Source organism: Oryzias latipes, chromosome 12 (assembly GCF_053564925.1).
Source record: "Oryzias latipes strain Hd-rR chromosome 12, Olatipes_Hd-rR_3.1".
NCBI classification, from domain to species: domain Eukaryota; kingdom Metazoa; phylum Chordata; class Actinopteri; order Beloniformes; family Adrianichthyidae; genus Oryzias; species Oryzias latipes.
Window position 1 is genome coordinate 17,884,383 of NC_136248.1, and position 26,577 is coordinate 17,910,959.

The 26,577-nt window shown below is 39.3% G+C and overlaps 1 protein-coding gene across 1 annotated transcript; it reads right to left on the reverse strand.

The window, feature by feature from the left end:
* Positions 1-3,361: 3,361 nt before the first annotated feature.
* On the reverse strand, positions 3,362-18,781 carry LOC101168559 (fibroblast growth factor 10). The gene is made up of 3 exons (XM_020707948.2): positions 17,467-18,781; positions 6,970-7,073; positions 3,362-4,183 (listed from the first exon to the last, which is right to left on the reverse strand). Exons 1-3 carry the CDS (start codon positions 17,915-17,917, stop codon positions 3,986-3,988), a joined length of 753 nt encoding a protein of 250 aa, XP_020563607.2. The 5' UTR covers positions 17,918-18,781; the 3' UTR covers positions 3,362-3,985.
* Between the last annotated feature and the right edge of the window lie 7,796 nt (positions 18,782-26,577).

The window sequence follows — 26,577 nt, forward strand, 5'->3', positions numbered from 1 at the left end:
CCTCTTAGCAAACAAACCCCCTTCCTCCTATTTCTTTCTTATGTTGCCCCCCCGCGCCGCCACTGCAGTAAATGCCCCCAGGACTTCTCACCTCCCCTCCAAACCCACAAGTCCTTCTCTAAGCTCGAGCGTCTCCCTTCAACTTCCCTCAACCGCTCCCCACAACGACTTTTCCGTCTCTTCGGCACTCACCGGGATGTGAAATATTCACAGCTGCTGCTGTGGTCAGGTAGCATGGCCACAAGGCTCTCTGAGCAAACAGAGGGGCTGTGAATGTGTGAAGCCAGGGGTGTACGTTTCATTTGAGGTCCATTGCAGGTCGGTCAGATCCCTATGCAGTCAAAACAAAGACCGCATCCTGCGCCTCACCGCGTGCCTCAACAAACCAAACATCAGCCAAACATACACTGGCACAAGGCAGAAAAACAGAATGACATGGCAAACTTTTTGCAACCAAGCTGGAATGATGTGGGGCTTGCTGAGCCGACTTACTCGTACATCACTGATAATCAGTGTAAAACATCTGTCTTGAATAAATGCCCCACTTTAAAAGTCGGGCCTTGTTATGGATTACGGGCAAAGGCATGAGCACATTAAGTCATGCTAAAGTCTTTATAAAACTGCATTGAGATATTTCAAGAGGTCCACATGTGTTACACTGTTAACACAGACTTCACTGTGGGGTCTGGGAGTGAGCTGATTTGTCTCAGATATCCATATTTCAGTCCAGTCCTCCAATATGAGCTTAAATGGGATGTTTTACATCTTTGGAGTTGCACCAACACATGACACAGACATTTTGGGAGAGGAATGCCAGCCCTTGAACCCTACGGTGGGAGTAAAGGGGTATAGAGGGGAGGGTGTCAGTGTCTTGAATGCGTTTCAAAGTAATTGCACTTGATATGTCGTTTATAGAACACCCAAGTAATCATATAAACAAAGGACTGGATGCCCTGGGAGGATGAAAGGAAATCTGGCTCGCCCCCTGATGCATCATACTTACCCACGTTCTGACATGAGCACGGGACACTAAGGATCCCTGAGCACAAAGGGAAGATGTGGGGCTCTGCTGCAATAAACACGGCAGGATGGACCGACACTTACGGATTTCGCCATACACTTGGAAATGAGCTCGGACACACAAACACAGGAGCGACATGCAGAAACAGATGGCAGGGCTCGTGTGCAACGAGCAAATTACGACAGGCGGAGCGCCGGGCAGCGGTGGGAGACTCGGCCTGTGCGATAACCTCGCTCCAAGTTTGTTCCACTTAAAGAGCTGGAATTTGTCTGAACTTCACCGAGACATGAAACAAGTTAAAAAAGAAAACATTGGAGAAAACAAAAAGGTATGAGTTTAAGAAGAAGAGAAAATGAAAGCCTGACATCATACTTAATGAGAATCAGGTGATAAACAAAGGACTGATATTTATGTTATACCATATGCCCCTCTCTATGTGTGTGTCTGTCTCAGGGGGGCACAACAACAGGTTTCAGACACGTAAGGTCAAGGAGGAGGTGTTTCCCAGCTGTTAGACCACACTGATGCACACTGGTTGATACCCAGCCGCCCAGGAGTGTCTGTGTGTGCACCCCGAGGCATGTGTCGGCCATTTCTAAAGACTGTTTTGTCTTTGTTGTTATCACATAAAAGGCAGTGTTTATCCTCAAAGAAGCCATGTTTGCCATGTGTACTTGTAAGGGAGAAGTCTTTGCAGCAAGAAATGGGAACCCCTAAGCTAATCAGGCAGGTTTCTGAGCTGAGCTTTCTTCAAAAACCTTAATCTCTAACAGATTTCTGACTCTTGCCCTGGTTTTAAAAAGTTTTCCAACAGCTTAGTGTGGGTGCTTGGAACAAGAACAATTTAACAAAAGCCGTGAAATGTTAGTCTTGATCTTTAAAATATAGAAGGATTAACATTTGGGAATAAGCAAGAAATGCTTTTGAAGCTTTCAGCTTGAATCATTACTTTACACCTGTCTAGAATTACTAAATTATGTTGAATTTCATTTGTTTAGCCAACTGTTTAATCAAAGTGACCTTGAATTCCGTTTGTAGAACTGAAAGATGTTGTTGCATTCTCACCATCCTTGTAGCTGTGCTTTTCTTAGGATTGGCTACTACTCTACTTTGTTCATCTTGTGTGGCAAAACCTCTCAGTGACAAGGGTCACAGCACTTTTTCCTACTATTCTCAGGCCAGAGATGCTCACAGGTGCTCCCGCAGAAGTTTGAAACAATCATTGTGTGAGGCTGACAATGTCAGGAATTTGCTGTGTCTGAACGACGACACAGGTAAGGCAACAACCAGGTACTGCTTTTTAACTGACTCAAGTTCAAGTCCCGGGTCTAAATATACACTTCAGTCTCAAAGCAATTGTGCCAAATATTTTTTTATTAGACATAACTTTTTTAATAGAAAAAATCTAACAAGTAAAAGAAAATATTAAAACGAGAGCCTGGTTTAAATATACGTCTCTAAAAAATAAATGTAGAAGATGCATGATAGTGTTGTTCACAATCCTCACATTTGTTATAATATTTTATTAAACCTGAAATAAATTTTGAGATCTGAATCTGTTGGTTTATTGAAAATGAAATCATTTGCCTCCATATAAGTTTAACCTGAGGGTACAACTATTAACTATGCAGGACTCAGTTCATCAAAGGACCAAAGGTTGTTCAGGTCTAGTGTGTTCGTTAAACATCTCGGGTGCTTTTTGTCCCTAAAGCTCTGAGTGATATCCTGTCTCAGGTCCTACACTCAGAACTGTAGGACCAGAGTCACAAAACTAAGCAAACAAAACTGCAAATGCATTGTCCTCAACTAGTAGAGTCTACTAGAGAGACCATGAAGATGAATAAATTATACATGTAAAGATCTGAATTTTGCCTCCTCTGATGGCACATTCATAGTTTGTTCAATGGTGGATGATGAATCCTCAAAAAAGTGCAGACCACCTATTGGAGTGGGTGAAATAGCAGCAAACGTGGGGGGTGGGGGGGGGGATTGTTTTTTTGTCCGGGTTTGTGGAATGTCATCAAGGAAGAGGTGGATAGTTATGCTTTTGCAGTGTTCGAGTACAACGTTTGATGGCATAGTGCTTCTGTGTTGTGTTCTGGAACTACTGGGCAGAGAGGTTTTTGATATCCATCTGTCAAGAGTTTCAGTCGAATATAGTTTATACATTTTTCATTTTGTAAATGAATGAATCCTGATCTTTCAACCATAAATCCATAGTCGTTTAGTCAACCATTTATAATCTACTATCGAAAACACCCTTTAGTTTTGTATTAGTATTGATTTTTAGGAGAGCATCCCCTCATTTAAATGTTCTAAAAAAAAAGGTACAAAGTCAAGTTAAAGACAAATATATTCTTTACATTTATTTAGGCTTAAAGGATTAGTATAGAAAAGAGAAGAATAAATGGCAGCAAAACAGAAAATAGCTTTACAATAGATCTTTTGTGTTTTTGGTTCTGTTTTTTTTGTTAAATAGCACATAAAATAAATAAATCTGAAAAAAACAAAACATGATAATGTTAGATTTGTGTTGGTGCTTTGACCAGACAGGTTTCTTCTGTCTCCATTGTCCTTTTGCGTCCTTCCTTACTGTCATGTTTCCTTGGAAACCTTTGTTTTTGTCCCTTCTTCACATATTTACTGTCCTTTCTGTTTAGAAATCAGTCATAGACTGCACACAACTAGAAATGTGAATTATTACATCGTGTTTTGGCACATACATCATTTCCTATTTTAACTGTGCCAGTGTATGTTATAACTTAAAAGAGAAAATAATATACAAATTGTATATAGATATATCTTTCTTTAAAAACTGAAATGTCCTTGTCGAATAGTGACAGAATGTCTATAGATTTCATTTTCTTTCCTCCTCAGTGCATCATACAGAGCAGCGTCAGATCTGTCTCTTGTCGGCTTTACCTTATCCACCTGCACGGTAAAAGGTTTCCATTGTGTCCAAAGTCATGGCTCCACTAAGGTGGGCAGGAAGTGAGTGACTTTTTTTGTTTTCCGCGTCTTTGTCGCATTAATTGGCTTTCCTTTGGCATTGATTGCCACAAACATAAACTTTTTCTTGTTCTTCCATTCAGCCGAAGCGTAGGTGTTGTACTTGTTTTCCTCGATGCGCTCTATTAGATGACAGTCCGGACCATATTTTTTCTGTGGAGAACAAACATGTAAAAATTTAGACATAAGAAATTGACACATGAAAGCAAAAAGTCAAGCACAGTTTATCAAAGACAAAGCTTCTAAAGTTACAACAGGGGATTTCTGGCTTTGATTTGTCCTGATAAAAGAGGCCAGACAGTTCAACATGGAAGTTGACAGAATCAGAATTCATAGGTCAGTGACTTAAAAAACAAAACATTCACACTGAAGCTGTTTGCCAATACTAGGATTAGCATTTTTTTAGTAATATGACTCTGTAAATATTTTAAGCTAATATGAACTCTAGTCTGGATAAGGAAATTAAAATCTGCACTATCTAAAAAAGAGGGTCTTGATTCACTTGCAAGGGAATCCCGGTACAGTTGAGCTAGCGAGTGAATACTGATGGCTTGTTAGACCAAAGACCAGAGGTAAATGAGGAACTCAGCTCCTAGTCAGAGCTTGATAAATACGATGAAAACAATATTTTTGGTGTTTTTAACATGTTCTTGTGTGATTTCCGATGATAGTAAACATTTATTGAGAAAAATTAAGCTTAAAATTGCATTTTCTGAGTATTTCTGTTTTCAAATAATTGTGAGTCTGGAGAAGACAAAAACATGTTTTGAAAAAGAGCTTAATTGTTGTGTAGAAAATACGCTAGGTGGGCCACAAGCTCCCTGCTGCAAGCTCTCAGCAACAAGGAGAGGAAGGGGGGCGGGGTTGCTTATGCCAACAATCCCATCCACAACTCCCGCACTTTACAGAAACTATGTGCTTAAAAATAGCAGGTTATTTGATGTTGGCTAAAATGGTAGAATCTTCATTAAAAGACCACTGGGATGACTTTGAATTTGGATCGAAAGATGATCAAATTGGGTTTTAAAGTAAAATAACACCAAGAACACAGCACCTCCAGCTTGTTTGATCCACTGAGGTATAAAAGCAACTTTATGAAGGGGTAAAAATGTTCAATATTTTCCTCACACCTGAAATCAGAGAAGTGGAAGCAACAAACATTAACTGACCCTGAGTCAGTTCTTAAACAACAAAAGTTACAGGCAATGATCCTGATGGAGTTAAAATCAAGTTTCGTGTGGCTTCAAATCTAACCCAGATGTTCTCGACTTGCAAATCCATAATTTTGTTTTGAATACACTGCAGCATCACCTTCAAAAGCAGAAAAAGTGGCAAAAAGGATCAGTCTTTATTGTCGAGTTTTTATTTTTATTTATAACAGAAACAAAATTAGATACAGGTTCCCTGGGAGAATTTGAGCAGGCTTGTCAAAAAATGCAATTAAAAAAAATACTTTTTAGTCTTTTCTATTAAAATTATCAATTTCTCAAGGCAAAGCAATAATACAGTACTTGACCTGATTCCTTGACATTATTTAGCCATTCAGCCAACTAGCTAGAAGCTTTTCTTTTTAAATGCCATGCTCTTCGGATCTGTTTATGCCAGTTGTATGAGATACAAGGCATTGAAGGTGAAATGACGTTTGGTTATTATTTGGCAGAGCTTTCAAGCCAAGGGTAATATCATTATTGTATTAAAAAGTTATTAAAACATGAACACCTCTCCGCCATCAGACATTTACTATCAAGTTAGATCCTCTGAGGGGAAGAGGAGGCATCAATTTACTCAGATGTGAAAGATTTTGTGCACTTAAATGTGCTAAAGTAAGATTTATATTTAATGTGATAAAAAGGTTAGCTGTGAAAACAGGCAAAGCATCACTACAAAGTTCAAGTTTTCTGCTAGTAAACAGTAAGGGGGTGACACAAAGTTTGCGGCTTGTGTTGGAACTCTGACTCTCTTATGAAGAGAAATGATCTAACAGAGCAGCATTACTGGAAGCTGCCGTTGTGCTCAAGGCTAGCGTCACTTAAGTCGGCAAGTTAACTGGATGCAGTTGGCGCTCATGAGTACAAATGTGCTCAAACACACAAGCTTGTGCACAGCATCTCTCACTGTCTTTCTCTGTGGCTGCAGCTGTTGAAATTGGTTCCAGAAGTAAAACTGAATGTTCTCAAAGTAAAATGAGAATATTTCCCAGATGCTGATCAACTGTGTGTGTGTGTTGAATTCTAATTATTGTGATGAAAAATACCAACTTGGTCCTCTTTTACGCAGCAAAGAAACAGACTAAACAACGATTTTAAAGTAAAAGATTTTGATACATTTTAAATCAAACCAAATGTGCGTCCCCTCTTGGTTTTACTGATAAAAACAGAAAAAGCTAGAGGCAATCATAGTCCTTTGTCTGGCAAGGCAATTAAACAAAGATTTCAATTGATTACCACTGGATAAAGAAGTTACTGTTTGAACCCACCAAGTGTAATTGAATGCCAGCTCTTCACTAGCCTGCACCACTTTGCTTCTGTTGCACCGTGAAGAAGACGTCATGGGAATTCAGTTTCAGGCTGTGCAACAAAATGCCCTTTTTTTTTTCTGCGTGTGTCATTTCATCTGCGGTGTGGTTTCACAGAGCCATGCTGAAAATCAGGTCTTTGAAACAAGGGCCGCTATTCCCACAGGGGCCGACACAGAATAGAGAAACTGAAGGATCGTGTTTCCTGCTCTGAATGGAGCAGGGAGGACAGGCAGGTAGCACGGCTCGCACTGACAACCTCTTTCTCTGAAACCCACAGTCCCATCTACTGCTTTTCAAAGAATTTGGGACACTTTGAAGCCATACAGTTCATGAGAACTGTGTCTTTTCAACCATCTTAGAGCAACTAATGAGTCTTTTGAATGATCCTGAATTAAGTAGCGGTACCAAAGCCTCTACTCACCGCTCCGTATAGAAGTCCATCCTTGCGGATTGCCAAGTAGCGGTTACTTTTGCGCCCTTTAATGGCCACCACTCCCACCTCCACAGACTTGATCTCCAACTCACCTGTTGCAAACGTAGAAACATATACATTTCAATCATTATTCCTTGAAACAACAAAACTTAAGAAATATCAGAAGAAAAAATGAAATTTTCTAGCACTTGCATTTAAAAATATTAGAACCTTAACTACCATACATATCGTTTCTTCCTTAAAATCAGTCACCAAGCTGATTCCCCATTTTGATTCTGTGACAGTCAGATTTCAGATTAGGTTCTTGCCCCCTGCTCCTTTCTGGTTAGCTCATTGGCCACATGCCCCGGAGACGAAGGTGTAAGCCAGGAAGAAACAGTTCAGTACTTGATGTTTGCTTCTCTGACCAGGGGAGCCAAGGCAGGCAGGCCGGCTGATCTGATGGGAACTCAGACAGGATGGAGAGAAGTGTTTTTGCTGCCAGGCCAGCAGGGGGTCAGAGTGTTCATATCAGCTTCCAAGCCTCAATCAATTGCAGTTTTAAACTGCAGTTTCTGCTTTTTTTTCTACCAAAGGTCTTGTGTACACAAGTACACACGCCATCAGAATGTCTGTGGCCTGAGGGGAATCCTAGGAGCTGGAATAGATGCAAAAATGACAGCAATCTTTTTTCCAGAATACCTGTGTACTTAATCATTAAGGACAAAAAGGCATGCTAAAATTTTAAAAAATCTTAGATTTTTCTACCTAATTGAGTGGAATGGCAGCAGGAAATGTTTTTAGCAGATGCTTATCCCTCCTGTCACATGATTAGAGTGTTTTATGATGCCTTGACAGACCCGTTTTTGCATCCTCAAATGTGGACACCAGGTTTAGCATTTTACCAGGAATCTTTTTCAGTGTGTGTTTTTCCAATATTTTCATGGTTTTTTCAACTTAATCATTATATTTTCACATTTTACTAGAAAATATTTGGTAAGACGTTTAGTATTTCTTATCATTCTTTTTCCTAAAACACATTGAGTCATTGATAGTACTTAATTTGTGACACAATTCCCGTCTATGCTTGTTTATTGTTATTAAATGAATGTTGTCTATCTTTTTCATGCTTAGTTTTACGAAAGCACTTATCCGTCCCTCATCTTCCCTCATTTGTTGAAGAAAGGGTTGTGAAATCCCTAAACTCTCCAGTTTTTCCACATCTCACTCCTGTTCTGCTATGTTAAGTGCATTAGTCACCCAACAAAACATGGATCTACCAGGTTCAAAATGTTCCATCTCTCTACTCCACAGCTGACATAGCTGAGCTGTGTTACGTACAAAGTAGGATGTGTGTATGTGCTGCAGTAGCGGATGCTCCCCCAGTTCTGACTCTTTTCCCTCATCCTGTTTGATGTGGTTTGTCAAAAAGCATGGGGCTCCATTGTGGCCCCTCACCAGCTACTGGGAGCAGCTTGTCTGTCTTGGAGATAAAACGCACGGTTGCAACAAAAGGTTCAGAAGGCAGCAACACAGTTTGTGGTAAATAAAGAACAAAAAACACGTGACTCACAGACATGGACACATTGTTCTTAGTTAAATGCAACCTCAGGTATGCACACACTTTTTTATGTATTTTTTCGTCTTTTGATTATTTTGTAGTATATTTCACCTACACCTAGCTAACACAGATTTCTTTATTACCCAGCTCAGAAAACTCTAACTCTTGCTGATTTGTTTAAACTCTCAGTATTTTTGGAGATTTTTTCAGTCAGAAACAGAAAATTTGCATTTAATTCTTAAAACTAACCATAACACTTTCTGAGGCACAAAAAAACGCTTTCATTTGTCACACTTTTCACAAATTTAAAGACTTTTTTTTGTTTTTATGATTCAGAGTACTGGTTAGTTACTTTTAGGTGGGTTTTTTCATAGTAGTACTTACTGGACAGTTTATCAAAATCCTGTTTGATTCCTAAAAGGAAACCTTACTCCTATAAATGTCCAGGCTGTGCACAAGATCACAAATTTGTGTGCTGACCAATTTTTTTTTCTAGCAACAGAATTCAGACATTGTGTTATGAATACATCCTAAAACACTATTTTTGAATGAATATTGTAGAATAAATTGTTTATGGCAAAATGGACCACTACATTTGACGAATGGATCTTCTAACCGAAGTATGTTTATGTCAATTTGATCATTGTTGAATTTTTATCTATTTTTTAAAATATTGCTCAAGAACATGTCGTAATCTTTCTTGTTTTAATTGAGGTCCACCTCTAATTATTAGTCATTACAAATTTGATCATAGGGGCTGTGTGGCCTCACTGTTGTCCCATTTCTGCAGAGAGATTTATTTAAAACAAATCAATATTTTGTTTGAAACACCATTCAGGTTTATTCTCCCTTCATGCATAGATCACTGCAGCCTAACGCCTCGCACAGACATGCACGAAGACCTACCGTTGACCTCACTATGGAAACTCTGGCTTTAAGTCTCCAGTTGAACCCAAAAGGTTGTGAAAATGTTTCTACTGTTTATTAAAGGACGGTTTGTGAACTTGACTTAATGACCAGCTGTCAGCGGGTCTGCTGCCTGGAGAGCTCTAACTCGACAAGAACGTCCATTTTTTTAAGAGAAATTGTTTTAGATGGGTGGGACATGCAACAAAATAACTTTGTTCTTCAAAACAAAATGTTGTGATACTTGAATTTACTCAGCATTAACAAGTCTGAGAAAAATATTTTCTTTAAAGAAGAGCAACCCTTCAAGCTCCCGTTGCTTGGCCACCCACATCTTTAATGGGGTCAGACAAATGCGTTGAAGTTTTCCAGCTCTTTCTGAAGCCTCCACAAGACAAAACATCCTTCGGCTATGCACATTGTTTGGTGAGAGTTGATGAAGACTTTGGGTTGGACTAGAAACCATTGTATATTTAGCATTCAGAAGAACATAGACCTCTCAATGTCATCGTGTTCTTAGTGGCCACATCAAAGAACACAGTCTAAATTTTAAAATCCTTTATACATTTTCTAGGTTAAGACAACAATATATAGCATTTTTCTGATAACCTGTCTCATGACATTGTATTAAATGTGCTCATAAAATAAAAGCATGCAGACTTTGTAGCTGAAAACGGATTGATCAAAGATCCAACAAACCCAAAATTACCTGAGTAAAAACTATCGTCTCAATTCCCCAGAACTTGGGAAGTGTGACGTTTGATCTGCACAACTCATTCTTCCAGTTGGCGTAATCTGAGATGACTTTACAGAGTGCAAAAAAGACCAGAGCAGATTATGTCACACGCGTTTAAGAGCAGCTGAGAGAAAACCAGGAGAAATTCACTGTGATGCTAATGGGGATTTGATTGAATGGCAAAACACATCCAAGTAAAATTGTGATTACTCTAACATAGTTGACTTTGTAATGTGATAAAGTGGCAAAGCTTCCAGTTTCTCTCCAAACATCACACAGATGTTTCTGACACAGTAGGAGTTATGCGTTCAGCAGAGGGACTTTGACGCATGTCTGCATTTCGTGCATTTTTTGCCTTTCTGCTGCCTACTCCATGCTGCCCAACTGCTGCGGTTTGACATGTTGCTGGTGTGATTTAAGCTTTTGTCAGAGTGGGTCTTTTCTATGTGCTGGAAATGAATCAGACACACACACAAACACACTTTCAGTAATTAGCAGGAATTCCTGCCTGCTCTGCTCAAAAAGGCAGACTGTCCAGATGCCTCTCTGAACTCAGCTCGCCGCTCTACTTTGATGACTCCATTAAAAACCTAACTTTTATGCCTTGTGTGTGTGCGTACTGGACGCAGGACCAGAAGGTGGATTTTTGGTGTGTGGGACGGGTTTACCTAGAGCACATGGTACTGGTAAGGCAGCAGTCCTGGATGTTATCGGTCACACATGCTTTACCCAAACACCCACTGCTTTACTGGCCTTGCATTCAGCCTTTTCACAAGTTCCAAGCTTGAACCAAAGCAACACTCCAATTCACTTTGAAGGCTTTTTTAATGCACAGTTGTTAATGGGCAAAATAGTAACAACATGCACTAGAATTTGGCCTGCATCCTTCTTAGCCTTCAAAAAGCCCTTTCTAGGCATAGCTGGGGCTTGGAGTTTGTCAGTTTCAAACAGGTTAGAACTATTGGATAGCTGGAGATAATACAATCTGATCAGCTGTTTTTTATCATCTAAACTGACTTTTAAAACATATTTAGGCTATGTTTGTCAGATGCAATCATCTTTGAAGCCAAGTTTGGCTTTTGCTGGACAAAGCAATGCAAGAATCCCAAACCACAGAAACCAGGGTGTTGCTGATGAAGCAAATCTTCGCATCACTGTTTATTCCAGAGCTAACGCCAATTTATTTTTGTAACAAACAAAAATAAAAGCTATGTGCAAAGTGGCTACAGATCCATTCAGTTTTCACAAAATACACCAGCCGTCAGCTTTACTGTCTTAATATGTTTGAATGATGAGCCCGTCAAAGTAAAGGCTTTGAATAAAAATAATTCTCTCTGTTTTGGGCCTTTTTCTTTGATGAAAACTGAAGAAGTTCTCGCAAAACCACAATTTGTAGCTGATTACAAGGTGATGTCTGATTGTTTGAGCTTGCAGGGGCACTTTGCAAATCTAGCTCCTATTTCTCCCATGTTGATCGACAATGAATAAAAATGAATAAATGAATAAATAAATAAATAAATAAATAAATAAATAAATAAATAAATAAATAAATAAAACAATGGCAGACAGCATGTAAACAGCCACAGAAAAATGGGACAGATCCTGTTGTTCTCAATGACTCCTCCCAAAACAGGTTTCACCTTCAATAGTATAAAATCAACACTTTCATGACGAAGAAAAAAGTCTCCCATTTTTTTAGTTTGCCCATATAGGGTTGAGATGTTTGGAGAATTTAAAGGATGGTACTGATCAGGCCTTTCAATGACCGTATAAATTCTCTTGTGACGCAAATTCTAGAATAGTTCTGAGCTGACTCACTCTAAATAAACATTTATTTGATTTAATTCCTGAAATAACACCCTTGAATCTAAGTAAATCTTCAGTAATTTCAGCTGCCTGTTTTCACTTGCATTTCTAACATGAAATATTGATTTAATGTACAATTTAGATCACACGACAGCAAAGATTTCCCTTGATGTCAGCCGATGTTGAATCTCATAAATTCCCAACGTTCTGTAAAGCAAAAGCTTCACTCCATGTGTAAAATCAGAGCTTCCCTGAAGAATTTTCCAAGTTATTTAGTCTTTTTTGGAAAAAATAAAAATAAAACTGGCTGTAATGGTAGTAAGCCACATAAAATGTGGTTATGTTGATATTTCAATGGTGTAATAGCTCCATAACAGTTTAGAAACTTTGCAAATGCCGAATGAGGGAACACATTTTGATCCAGGAAGCATTTCTCAGCTACTCACTTCTACACAGAACCTTTATTTATCATTATTTACCGATTGGAAGTGGTTTTTCCTAAACTAAGGAAAAGAGATCACAACTTTTCAGCCTTCTCAGAAGGGATAAATCTCCAATGTGATCTTAACCCTTTAACTGTTGCTCTACCAAGTGGTTGAGCACATTTTGAAACCAGTGTGTTTATCACTAACCTAAGGCAATAACCAATAAAACAATTGATTTTTATTTTCCTTTGGCTGAGTTGTTAAGCAGACGTGAATCACTTTTTACCTGTTATTTTGACTTTTTTTTCTGACATTATGTGGTTCTTTTCAAAAGATTTTAAAAATGTAAGATGTGCTGCCTTTCTCTGAAGATGAAATCTGAAAAACCTTCATTTAATTTAAAGCCCCGTAAAGAAATTTAAATAAAGAATGCTCACAATGTTACTAACAGTTTGATTTGCTTACGAATGTCTGAAAATCTTTTAACGTTTTAGTCCATTTAGCCCTCATATTTCCAAATATGAAGATGGTCCACTTTAATTGGGATAATGCTTATATCAGCACTTCTAACGTTCATGCTCTGAAAATGACCCTGCACGGGTAGTAACGGGGTTAAAGGCCATTCACTCATCTTGACCTCTGGACGGTCACACTCACTGCTGAGTGTGGGATGGAATGAGACCCCTAAACAGTGCAGATGAAGGAGGGCAGTTAAAATAAATGGTCATGGCTTTAAACAGCTATGTGGTGCTTTCTGTAGGTGAGGTCACCACATTATGCCACTCAAACTTCATCAGCAAAGGCCCCATGATGAGACTAATGAAAGCTGGACTTGGTTTTTATCATCTGTTCAGCACTTTGACAGCATATGGGCAAAAGTAACTATCCACTGTAGGCAGAATAGGTTTTGATTCCTTAACATTTAGTTTATCAATGCAATAAAGAGTTTACTTGATTTTAGTAAGTGTATTTGCCCATTTAGATGTCTGGAAGTTGGACAAACATGAACATTTATTTTTGCTTGATTTTCTCTCAAATTTGTTTCCAACCAATCGCTCACAGGTAAAGATTGTGTCCGGAAAAAAAAAAGAAAACAGTCTGAGCAAACGTGACGATTTTTCTTTTTTAAATACATATTTATTGTATGATTACTGACAGCTAAGCTTGCTGAGTGATGCTAAACCTAGCTCTAGTTGCCACAAGAGCCGTCACCACAGTATTTCCTGATCAAGATGTTGCAGTGGAGTTTGCACATCGCTTTTATTTACGGCTGCAGCAGAAGAGTCCATTAAGATGTCAGAGTAATTTTAAATGAAAAGCAACACTGACACTAACTCCTGGTGCATCCAGTACCACCTCATAACTCTCTTTTATGGCCCACACTGTTACCTTTTCCCATGAGAACCCTAAACCGAGCAAAGACATTGAGACTAAGCCCGCAAAAAAAGAAGACGTCCAAACACAGAAAGAGGAGAAGACTGGGACTAATTTCAGGGAGATGTTTTAAAAAAAATTCTTGAAGGGTCAGCACTTGTTGCAGTTTGGTTTTCCATCAATCTTGCTGAAGTACAAAAGATTTATGATGCTCAGGAAGAAGATGAAGGCATGTTTATGGTTATGAGTACGTCAACTTGAGAAACCGCAGTGCGTTCAGCAATTCAGATTAACTAACTGGGAGGGAAACATCTGCCAGTTCTTCATGCTGGATTTGCTTTCTACAAATAATAATGTAGTCAAATACATATAAATAAAAATAGAAAATGTTCAAATTTCCCAAAACAGATGGGAAAATAAGGAATTTAAGACAACTTATTTTGTAGAAATGTTTGTCTGAAGACAGTGAAAGTTTGTTGATCTTGAAGTGTTTATCTTTATAGCATAAAAAACAGATAAAAACTATTTTACTATTTTTTTGTCCATAAGATCAAACAGCTACACCAATAAGCCCAGGATTGATTAAGATTGTATATTAGTTCAAAGATTTTTTGGGGGTTTGCCACAAGAACCCAACATCATTGCAAAGTGGGGTGACTGCCTACATCTGCCTGAAAACTGCTTTGAAACATCCATCCCTGTTGTTCCCTGATTAGTGGGAGTCGTGTTTGCAGCCTGGTTGGCCACAGCGATGGTCACATCTGTTATCAAGTTGCTCCAGTCGAGCATTAACTGAGCAGAGATCTGTGGTAAAACTCCAAACACAACTTCCTTCCTTAGATTTGTTTGTTTGTCAGTAAACACAATTTTGGCAGCTCGTGGACAACATAAAGGGAACAAGGACACTGTTGCTGCTTTTGGTCATCTGTTGATCCTGTGTCATCCCTGCAGAATTCCCAGACTTTGACAGAAGCAAAGGGACAGGTGGCCCATCGGCGCACACCAACACTGCCAGCACTTTACTGAGCAAAACTTCACACTTCATGTGCTGAAGTCTGAGTGAAATGCTCAGCTCAGTCTTGACAAGATAATTACGCAGAGGCGGCAGCACAAGAGAGTCCGGAACTGGAGCTAAAAACATCTTCATCACCTCTGACACTATTTAATGACGCTCATTTGCAATCTGACTCCCGGAACATCTAAGACTTCTGTGATGGCCGCAGCTTTCCTGCCTCTTTGCTTTGATGAAAATCTATTCAAAGCAAGTTGCCTCTTTTTGTATAAAATAGGGTTTTGTCTGAGGATACAGGCTGATATATTGAGTGGAGCACAGATGAAGCAAGCGATTCAGCCACAAGTGCGTGCAGCTTTGAAGCAGCTGATTTGTGTGAAGTGAATCGCTTAAAGACTGAAAAACTGTTATGATCTGAAGTGTAAAAACAAATCAAATCTGCACAGAGGACTTGAAAAACCACATCCATGTTGAAAGATAAGCGAGCATAATTAGGTTATGTTGTGTTTGCTTTCGTTTAAAAGGTGCAATTTGTTCAGGGCACATGCAAATGAAAGCGTGATGGTGCAGATGAATGCAGCTTGTGTGCATGCTGATGTTTGGGGACATGCAGATCTGACGACCTGCACACACTAATATTTCCTTTCCATCACTGTCAGTTTCCTTCAGGTTTTTCACCAAACGCTTACCAGTCATCTATTTAACCCCAACATCTGGACGTGCTGTCAAGTCGATGTGGCTTAATGACATTTTTTCTAAAATTGTTGCCAAGACAAATGTTTCCTGACAGAATTTGGCCTGCAACCTGGTGGCATGCAGATTGCTGTCCTTCTGGAAAGTTCCCAACTGTTTTCCCCACTGCAATGATCAGGTGAGGGAATTTATGGATTGTCCTTTTAATGATGCCAGTGACACGTTGCAGCTCTCTGTGTGTGAAAGTGTGTGTACATGTGTGTGTCAGATAGCACTGCAGGCGAGGGGAGGGAGTGAAGAGATGCTAATTGAAATTCCTTCAGCCATGTCTGGCAGAGTCTTGGTGTCTGAGTGGCACACACACACATTTTAAACTGGTCCTGGCCCTAATAAAAGTGGGCTTTGCCATATGGAGGCCATGTGCAAGAGTGGCCTCTCTGTGTGTGTGTGTTTGTGTTTGTGTGTGTGCCCAGCGGGAGAGGCTTGTACAGCCCCACAGACACATGCATGCAAACCTTTGACACATGTATGGAGGTGTGTGAGGGATAAAGACCTCCTAAAGGGGTTACAATCCCACAAATACACTCTTGATGTTCAGCAACGGGTCAAAAAGGATGCAACAGATTTGAGAAATGTCAAAACTTCAGTCAGTGATATGAACTTTTTGATGTCTCCCAACTGATTCGGAGAGTCAAAAAATCTGGGCAGGTAAATGTGGGAGCAATGTTCTGTTCTCCCTCAGCCGATGCTGTCAATGCTCCGTGAGGCCTCGCAGCTCCTCTGTGGCTCTCACAGGCCAGAAAACTGGGGCAGCCTTGGAAAACTTCCAGATGTGTTTAACTTGGAGATAAAAGTTGTTGGTGACAGAAAGGTAACAGCTGATTTTCTGTTCTGGATCAGCCATAACTGATTCTGATGAACCCTGCGAGCCGGTAAAAGGGTTTAGATTCCTGTTTTCCGTTATTAACCTCTTGTTTAAATCATAAATCTGAACATTTTTAGGTAATTTATTTGTTCTGCAATAAATTAGGTTCTTAATATCTATTTGGGGGAATGAAAATCCTGTATTTCCCTCTGCAGCTGAGACGTCTCCACGTGTCTTATGGGTGAGTTTCTTAATGCCAAGCAGCAGATGACTGAGAACTGATTCAGTGTGAAAGAGTGCAACTGCACAATTTGGAGGCTGACCAACAAAGGACCATGTGTGCTCAGTGACCCTCTTCCACATAAATTCAAAGTAAAATCATATTTTACATCTTGTAAAAAGCTTGCATGAAAAGAATTGGTTATTTTTTAACATCTGAAGGAAGTGAGGCCTCATGGTTAACATATGCCCACAACTATTACATCTGCAGTACAACAGCAGTCAGTGGGCTTGTCAGTCTCCCAGTGGTTTGGTCAGAGCTGTTTTAGATATTTCCTCAAAGAGGAAGAACTTTCTCTGGGCAATTTTCAATTCGTTCCAGTGAATCTTCTCCTTTTATATTTGTTTGGCTTGCTTATTTTTTTCTCTTGTCTACTGCTTCTCTATTCTCAAGCCTTTGTAGTCAGACAAATATGCTTTGTTTCAACACATGGTAAAAACGCTAGAAGCGTGCAGTTCTGTTATTTGTTCTTTTGCCCAGTCACCTGTCTTAACATATAGGGTTGGCGGGTGAGGAAACAGAAAAAACCCACACTTTAGTGGATCATTTTCGCCTTTGATGTGAATAAAAAATGTTTCCAAAGAATTTCAGTCGGCTAAAACAGACGTGACCCTTGTGCTATCCTAGGCACTTTAATGTTGGGAGTTGGGTCATCTAGACCCACTAGACAGTGCTCTGAACCTTTTTTCTTCAATGATTTGTAATCTTCACTGGTGTCCATGGATTACATGAAATCTTCCCACCTTTATCCACCTTTGTCATGGTAGGGAGAACACGTCAATGTAAGGGTGGGGTCATCTAAGATAGCACAAGGGATAAAGAAAGCAAGATCTTGAGAGATGACTTACAGTATTGATCGTCCTCATTCTCAGTCCCATTGATGGCTCCATTCTCGCCAATGCGCAGGAAGAAGTATTTGAAGGAGACCAGTTTCCTCTTGTGCACATCTCCCTGAAGATGCTTGTAGCTGCTCCGCACGTGACGTCCAGCGATGGCTGTGGACGATGATGACACATTGATCGCCCAGGGCAACCTCGCCGAGGATGCCGGAGGTGGAGGTGTTGAAGAAGGTGACGATTGTGAGATGAAAAAGTGAGAAAAGCTCGGCCTTTGAGCATTGTGGTTCTGTTCAGAGTTCATTGATAAAGTGGCCAGCAGTGGTGAGGAGGAGGTGGGGGGTCCAAGCAGGAGGAGCAGAAGGATGAATGAGAGGGAGAGGAGGTGGGAAGGAGGCCTGCAGCTGAGGCAGGAGGAGAACCAGGCGACCGGTGCACCTTGTGTCACTGTCCATCTACACATGGTAGTGGAGCTGGGTGAGCTGTGAAGGTGATCAAGGGCTGGTGCATGCTGAGTTGGCTGCAGGGAGAGAAAAAAAGAGTGGGAGAAACTCCCGCGACCGACCGGCTAAGCCTCCTCCTTTCTGGGAACCCACAACCTCACTGGGTCTGTAGGTGTTGAAACCTGTGGAACGTCACTGAAGTAGACAGCGACTGTGGACTGTGATATCGCTGGTGGAAGGAGCCTGCAGTGCTGCATCCGACTCTGCTCTGTCCCCCTCACTGGTTGTTCCTCAAAAGCACCACAGGAATGCGTCAACATCCATAACTCAGATCACTTCGGAACGAGAACTACTGACGTTTTGTCTCTTCTCCAGATGGTTTGCTCTGTGCTTCCTCGTGCAAACACTCCAAATCCCAAAGAGCAAAATACACGCTATGAGCTCTTTAATTTGTGATTCTATATTCTACTAAACTCCTGTCCACAAGATGTCCACAGATGGGGACAGGATTAAGACATGAGACTGAGAAAAAGATGGCTAAGTGCTTGGTACAAGTAGAAATGGAACAGCAAGTTAAAAAGTGTCAAATCAGAAGTAAAAAAAAAAGCACACACAAAAAAGCATCAATGCTGCTTCTAACAAACTCTAAGAAATCCAGGCACAGAAGAAGATGCAGAATCCAGATTTTCTTGTTGCCTTTTTGTCCTTCGGTTTTTCTTGCGTTGTCCAGGCCGGTTTGAAGTTTATTGAGTGTGTAACTGAGACCACCAGCTCTCGTCTTTACCCCCTCTCTCGTGGTGCGTCTGTCAGTGATCAGAGCTCCCCGTCTGTCCTCTGTCCTTGCCTCTCAGAGTCTGACTGCTGGAGCAGCGAGTTGCCTCTCCTCCTTTCCTCTCGTGTGCAACTCCCTCTACTTTGGCCCCCTCCCTCTTTCCTCTTTCTTTCTGTCTTTCTCCCCTGGCAAAAATCGAGGAATCACCACTTTTTTGGGATGACGTTCGTTTAGCTTTTCTCATTTTGGAGGAAGGGGGGAAAGATCTGACACAAAACAGTTTTATTCCTTTTTATGATTCACATTTCCAAAAAAGATTTAAGTTTCTGGAAATAAGTAATTTTTTTGACCAAAAAAAGGAATACGTTTCTTAATCAATGTGTTTGCATTTTAAAACAACAAAAAAATGCAGTCTTTTAAATGAGCCTGTGTTCTTAAAAAAAGTGCTGTTTTTTGGCAAGTATACCTGACTTATGAACAGAAATACATCAATTTTCTACAAAAACACAAATGAAAAGGATGGCATATATTCTAACCCCTCTTAGCAGTAATTCGAGGTGACTGACATGGTCTCTTTTGACCCTATTTGTCTGCAGCAGCTCCCAAGATGTCATCTCTGTCTAATTACATGTCTATTAAAACCAGTTGGCTTTGAAGACCTGGGTGCACTCAAGTGAGCGTGGATGTGTGCGCAGGCATGTAAACATCTGTTTGTGGGAGATGGGATGGGGGTGGTTGGGTGGGGGGAGTGGTTTGTCCTACCCTGTATTTGCCTTTCCCTCCCTCCCACCTTTTCCTCTGTCTCCACCCCCAAACCAGAATAAACCCCAGCAGCTGAGCAGAACAGGTCCAAAAGAGGGAAAGAAAACCCTTCCCTCACCTCATCCCTCATTTCTTGAGGACACATTTATTTAATGTTGATTACCAGTAAACCATTGGAAAATATACTGCTTTTTATAAAGTTGGCCACATTAAAGACATTCCTGAACTGTTTTTTTTTCTGTCTAGAAAAAAAAAACGGTTTAAATAATAATTTTAACTTTGGCCAAATGCCTAAATGAAGCCGAAAGTGTCTCCATTTGTAAATCATCAGCTGTGAGTGTTTTTTCTGGGATGACTCTGAATTAAAATCTGACAAATACCAAAAGCTTCATCTCAGTGCTAAAATCCATGCTAACGTCCAGTTTTTTCTGATGTTTAAAAATTCAGTTAAAAAACAGTTTCTAAAATGTTCCTTAGCTGGAATTAGAACTTAAGTCAAGAACTATGGACAACTCAGTTTTCTGTGTATAAGTTTTGCGTGTTCCTACAATTCACCGTTCAAGAATCTAGGTCTGCTGTCTGGTTTCAGCATTGTTTAATTTCCTTTTCACATTGTCAGACAACAACCATATCTCCACCTCTTCTCCTCTGCAAACAGATTTCAGACGTGATGTCCATCCAAGCCCTCGTTCCTCAGTGCAGCACTGTTCGGGACAGAATCACCCACGAGAAAAACTCCCTGTACACTCCGTCTGTATTTCCCTCTGCAGGAGTAACTCTACCTAAGAATAGACAGATGTTGGGTGCCGCCAACAATCTGTCAGACATGTCAGCAACGCTGCCTCCTGTTTCTCGCCGGGGGCCTGACTCTGCAGATGGCAAAGATTGAATCGGCGGGTTGTTTTGGTGCGAGAACAGCCCTTTCTATTATTAAACGATGGTAAAACAGCACAAATGTATCTTCATGCAAAATAAAAGATAAAATAAAAATAAAATAAAATGTACAAGACAGTTGGTGCTCCCTAAAATTCCTCATATCTCTAGGGTATGAAGACAATTTGGAATCTACAAATGAGAATTCAACACATTGGCATTAAACATTCTCATAAAAGGGGGAGATTATTTAAACTAAAGTGAGCATTAACCTCTGTACAAATTAGCTTTAAAGGGAGTTTTTAAGCCTAGATAGTGGACATGTCATTTGGTGGCACTCTTCAGCACCGCGGACAGCACTTTTCCTTACCATTCCATAATCAGGGAACATCTTTTTTTAAATGATACATGCCCTTGATATTGATGTTGTAGTTAATGAGAACTAATACAAAGTTTTAATGATCATTGGGAAAACTTGCATCAGCGATCAACACAGCAGAAGGCAGAGGAACTGAAGCTCTTCTGTCATCTGTGACACACTTCTATTAAAACCATCGTACCCAGTGTTTTATAAATACTGTTTTAATTTTATTTAGATTAAGTGGAAAATATAAAGTCTCATAAAAGAATACTGCAATAATTATAGAAAGGACGAGGAGAAGATGAAAGTGAAAAAATATGGAGAAACAGAAAAAAAAACATCTGTTTTATGACTTAAATTTGGGATGGAGATTGACAATTGGCTCACACACACACATTTACACATACAGCCCTCGTGTAACTGACACCTATACAGTTTTCAAACTGTACAACATTGTGTCTGCGATGACGGCAGGAACAAATCACAATATTATAAAAGTATCAGTTATTGACGGGTCTTTTTCCGTTGTTTTCCCTCGCTTTGTTGTCCCGTAATAGCACTAAGTAGTGTCAGATGTTGAAAATGTGATGCTAGAATGATGGTGAGGGGGTGGGAGGGTGGATGCAAACACACCAGAAAACAATTTATTGAAAGAGTGAGGCTACAAATTTCTTTTTCTTTTAAAAGCCATGAAGACTTTTTGGAGGAGAATGACTTTGTTCATGAACAGTTACAATAAATCACATGACGTAATGTGAAAAAATGAAACCTATTATGAAATAAAGAATGACTCCATGTGTCAGCTGTGAATAAACTGTTGACACAATTAATCATTCTTGGATTAAGGGTTCCAAAAAAACAATTCAATTTTTCAATTTCTGTTCTTTAGCATTTGAAAGACTTTAAAAAAGTACTGAACGCAACTTTAGGTTTAGATATAGTTAATGATCAGTAAACATTTGCTGCTTTTAAGAGTCTGGACAAGAATGAAGCCGAGGTCTGATCTTGTCTAAAGTCACTGCTCATGCTTTGGATAAATCTTGATGGCTCATGCCTCGGAGCCGAAAGCCATTAAGGAGCAGCAGTTCAGCTCAGTGATTCTAATTGTTTCATTGCGGTTGAACTGGTGGCTTTGAACACCTCATGGTCCTCAAACTAACTCTGCTGAAATAGCCCTGGCGGTAAACTTAAATTACACACATGTTAAAGCACTTACAGACAAAAGAAAAAAAAAAAAACAAGCCCCAGTGATAAGCTAACCTCAAAAACAGGTAGCTACTCATTCTGAACAAGGCAAAGCAGCAGTAACATCACACAAGTCCCTGCTTCTTTGATTGCCACACAAAATAGTTCAATTTGAGGCACAAAACCTCTTTTAAAATCATTTCCTGTTTTTTTGCAAATAACTTTAAAGCTACCAAGTCTCTGTAAGAGCATTGTTTTGTCATTTCCTTGGAATGTACTTTCATGCGCTTGAAATGGAAAAATCCAGGATCTGCATGTTAACTACCGCAGTAAGAGAAACATAAGTAAACACCTCTTACTCAGGCCGTGTCAGGAGGTTCGCCAAACTCCCGAGCAAAGAGACGTGACCTTCAGATTCCATAAACAGACGTTCTGAGGGGGTGACATAAAACAATAAGACCAGTGCTTAGCTTTAATGATGTTATGTGTTGTGCGAGTCTGCAGTGATTTTAGAGGCTTCCTGGTGCTGATTTTGAGGAAAAGGGCAGGTTCAAATTCAAAACATAAAAAAGACAACGGACAAAGATGACATCAGCTTCCTCGATGTCCATTCGCTGGACATCAAAGAAGCTGTTAAAGAGAAAAACTGAAAAAATCTAAAACTTAATAAGAAAGTGTTTGTTTGTTTTTTTGCCTTTTGGCTACCTTCTTTAGGGGATGCCACAGCAAATTATCTGCTTCCATCCCACAACTTCAGTGTTCTCTTTGCTCACACTGACCGTCTTCGTTTAGGGCCAGCATACAGAAGTCATTTTTGAAATTAATAAGTGAAGCTTTGGTGAAATTTCAATAAGAAAGATGTCACTTCTGGGTAAGCTGGGATCTTATGTCACTCACTGCATGCCACTTATCAAGCCTTCACTCTAAACAGTAGCTAAATTTCCTGACTCAACCAATCATAATTTTGCTTTGAAATTCATAGACGTTTATTTTTCTACATTCTAGACAACAATGGTTCTTCGTTGTTTAACAAACATCAAACAGTTTTTTAAATCTTTTAACTTAACTTTTATGACATCTTTAGGAAAAAAACAACTGCAGCTTCCAGCTTTTTCTGCCACAATTATCACAAACATGCATGTAAGATTGTGGAGGGGGTGTACATCAATACAGACTATGAGTTTCTCCTTTTTATTTTTAATTTTTGGATGCTGGTGTGCCGCTGGATTTTTGTCAAGGTTAAAGTGTGCTGTGGCTCAAAAAAGTTTGAAAAACACTGTTCTAGACGGTTTTGCCCAGCCTCCTCCGCCCAGTCCTCCACCTAGAACAATTGCTTTGATTGGATTTGATTGGATTTGATTTATTGATTTATTTCAAGCATTGTAGCCAAAGCAATAAAGAATGTACACAGATTTATCAACTCATTACAGAAATGGTGAAATGCATAGATTAAAAAACAGAAAATAAAACAAAAAAAGACACAAAAATCACATTTGCTTAATTAAATAAAGTGATCATTAACGGAAGTCATGTAGAGCTTGTTTTATTGTTTGAAAATGAGTGGGAAGAAGTAAACTCATAAACCGCAAAAATCAAGAGCAAAAATAACTTAAACTTACCAAGGCGACTGCTGCCTTCCTCCCAGATGAAGATCCTCCACAGCCATGGTTAAAAAACCGAGACGATTTCACAAATAGACCTCTCAAACATTTGGAAGCAGACTTAACACTAGCCAAGCACGTTTTTCACAGTAATACATACCAAGAAATACCTCTTATTGTCCCATTTAGCTTCAGAGAAAGACAACAAATTGGTTTCATCCAGTAACTTTAAGCCAATAGGGAGAGGAGACTTTAGCTGGTGCTCCTTGCTCACTGAGCCCAAGCGTACAAAACTACCTGGATTTCGTGATAAAGCACAAGCATCGAGCGTGAATGGATTGTGCGAAGTACTTGCAAATTTTGCGCAGACTAGGCACTAAAATTTTAACATATCATCAGGGTTTAATCAACGTGTTGAAAACGCGTTCTGTACATGCAAAGCTTGTAACAAGAACTCGCCGAAAATGAGGTCAGAACACAAAAGCCATGCCTGAATATGCCGCAGGCGGCCTTCCATACATACAGTAGCAACATCTGAATGCAAGAGTTTTGAACGTAGAAGCCCAAAACGCGCATCTACATACGTTTACACAGACTTTTCATGGGAAGTGGTTGCTTGAACATGCGTTTCTGAGCCATATATGAACATAGCATCCATTGGGATTTTCATGGTGTATCATCTTTTAAAGTTTGAGAATTTGCACAATTTGTAATTGTCCTTTTCATTTATCTTCTCCACAAAGTAATCCTTGTCCGTTCTTCAGTGTACCTGCTCTCAGAGAAGCTACCACAGCAACACAGTTGTTTAGTTACACATCTAAAATGAGAGTGAAGTTACAATCTTGCTTCCCTTACATTTTGAAAATCTCAGGGTAACACCAGTAATAGCACCTTGTACCCCTAGTACTAGAAGATAGACTTTAAACTAACTTTTACTTTATTATAATAACAGGATTTAGCCAATCCTAACATATCTTAAGACACCACCATGGTAAGAATACTAAGGTGACAAGTGTAAGCAATGGTTGCTGAGGAAAATATCTCAATTAAGTTTCACATAGCAACATGGAAATGTAAACATGTGTTCACCAGAACCAAATATGTACAAAATATTATAGTTGCTATGGGTCTGTTACCTTCACAATGACATTTTTGACATTAAAGGGTAGCTCGTCCTAAAAGAGATTCACTTACTAGGGATTATTTCATGGAACAAAACAAAAAATGATTTGAAATGAAGTCATAACATAGATTATTACACAACTAAAGAGGACTGCTGCAATGTTTTTCCCTTTTAGACTCCAATATCTCATCTGTGAGGCAGACTTTAAGCCTCTGGCATCTGTCTCACAGATATTCCGCATACACCAGCAGCACTGATACCATAATCAACCATACAGTCAAACAAACAACACCTATAAATATTAACTTCACAGAGGATGTAGGGAAATGTGTGCAGCATGTGCTGATTTTATTAATGGCTTTGCAGTTCCTCATTCAGTTGTATTGTATTTGTTGGCTTCCTTTGTGAGTTGGCGGAGTATAAATTAACATCATCATTAACGTTTAATGTGGGTTAGGATAAAGAAATACTGTCAGTGGAGTTAAACAGGTAAACAAACAAGTTTACAGTTCACTGGATTATATTCAAGTTTTTGGACCAACATAAAAAAAAATCCTAGTTTTGAGTTACCAAGTGAGGTTTTTTTTAGCTGGTGGCAGATTTTGAATCATTTTGAAATGTAAACCCTCAACTCTGAAATGTTTCTCAGTGCAAAACTGATATTTTGAATAATTTGTCCTCCATAATTGGGTATAGTAATGTGAGCCACATAAATGTAAATGGTGTGTGGTCCATGCTGGAGAGCAAAACACAAAAATTCTTATGAACTTTTGCTTTGGTAGCAAAAACTCATTTTCATTACTGAGTGATTGTTGACATCTCTGTCAGTAAAAGAAACAGTAATTCGAGGTCCAGTTTCTCATCTCCTTTAGTAGAAGTTTAATTCCAACTCATTGGGAATTGCATTGAGATCCTTCTTTGATCACGTTCCATGTTTTAACATTTCTGATACAACTTTTACTTTTCACTGATTTCTGTTGTTAGTATTGATAAAATAAACACAAATTTGAAGGACTAACATTAGTTTACAAGAAATATCAAGAGAAGGAGTTATGACATCCAGATGTGAGATCTTACCATCTCTACACTTCAGGAATTTTTAGTTTTTGCAAAAAGTGGGACAAAACTATTAAAAAGTAGACTGAATATTACCGGTACTTTGACTTGCTAAACCACCTCACTTACTTTAAAAATGAGAACGAGGTCAGTTACTTACAAGACAAGTGTCAGAAAAAGTTTGTGCTTCACTTTAAAAGGTGTTATTCAGTTCTTCAATGTGTCACATCAGCTCAATCAGATAAATGGTCCAGCTTTAACTAGGCCAGGAGGCAAACTTGAACAAGCAAATGAAACATGAGCAAAATTACCTGATTGCTTCAATTTGTCAATGTCTGAAGCGTTTTAAACATCTACAGTATCTCAAGCTTTAGCATGGTCAAAGCTCATTTGAAGTGTTTGGTTCACGTTGAAATATTAATGCAGGGACAGGGAGTTTTGGTTCCATGTGAATAATGAAACAGGCGGATTAGTTTCTATTTCAGAGAAGGCTTATAGATGGATGAATTAATCATTATAGCTACCCCCTGTAGTTTTTGATGGTGAAAAAGTATTTCAAGCTTTTTTTATGTAACTTTACAGGAATCAAATCTTAACCCTTGTGCTGTCCTAGGCACTTTAACATTGGGAGTTGGGTCATCTAGACCCACTAGACAGTGCTATGAACCTTTTTTCTTCAATGATTTGTGATCTTCACTGGTGTCCATGGATTACATTAAAAGTTTCCACCTTTATCCACCTTTTTCATGGTAGGGAGAACACGTCAATGTAAGGGTGGGGTCATAGGATAGCACAAGGGTTAATTGACTTTTTACTTTAGAAAAATATTCAGTATTAATATTTATATTTTTAATGTGTGTCTGAAATGCTGACACACCTTGTAAACATTTGCCTTTTTTATTATTTCATTATTACAAATAAAACATCCTCTTATGATTTTTGTTTCA

Excerpts from the sequence above, each read along its gene's own strand:
- LOC101168559 (XM_020707948.2), bottom strand. The coding sequence starts at position 17,917 with ATGTGTAGATGGACAGTGACACAAGGTGCACCGGTCGCCTGGTTCTCC. Across the intron at positions 7,074-17,466 it reads GAATGAGGACGATCAATACT|GTGAGTTGGAGATCAAGTCT; the intron begins GTAAGTCATCTC and ends CGTTTGCAACAG. Across the intron at positions 4,184-6,969 it reads ATGGACTTCTATACGGAGCG|AAAAAATATGGTCCGGACTG; the intron begins GTGAGTAGAGGC and ends TGTTCTCCACAG.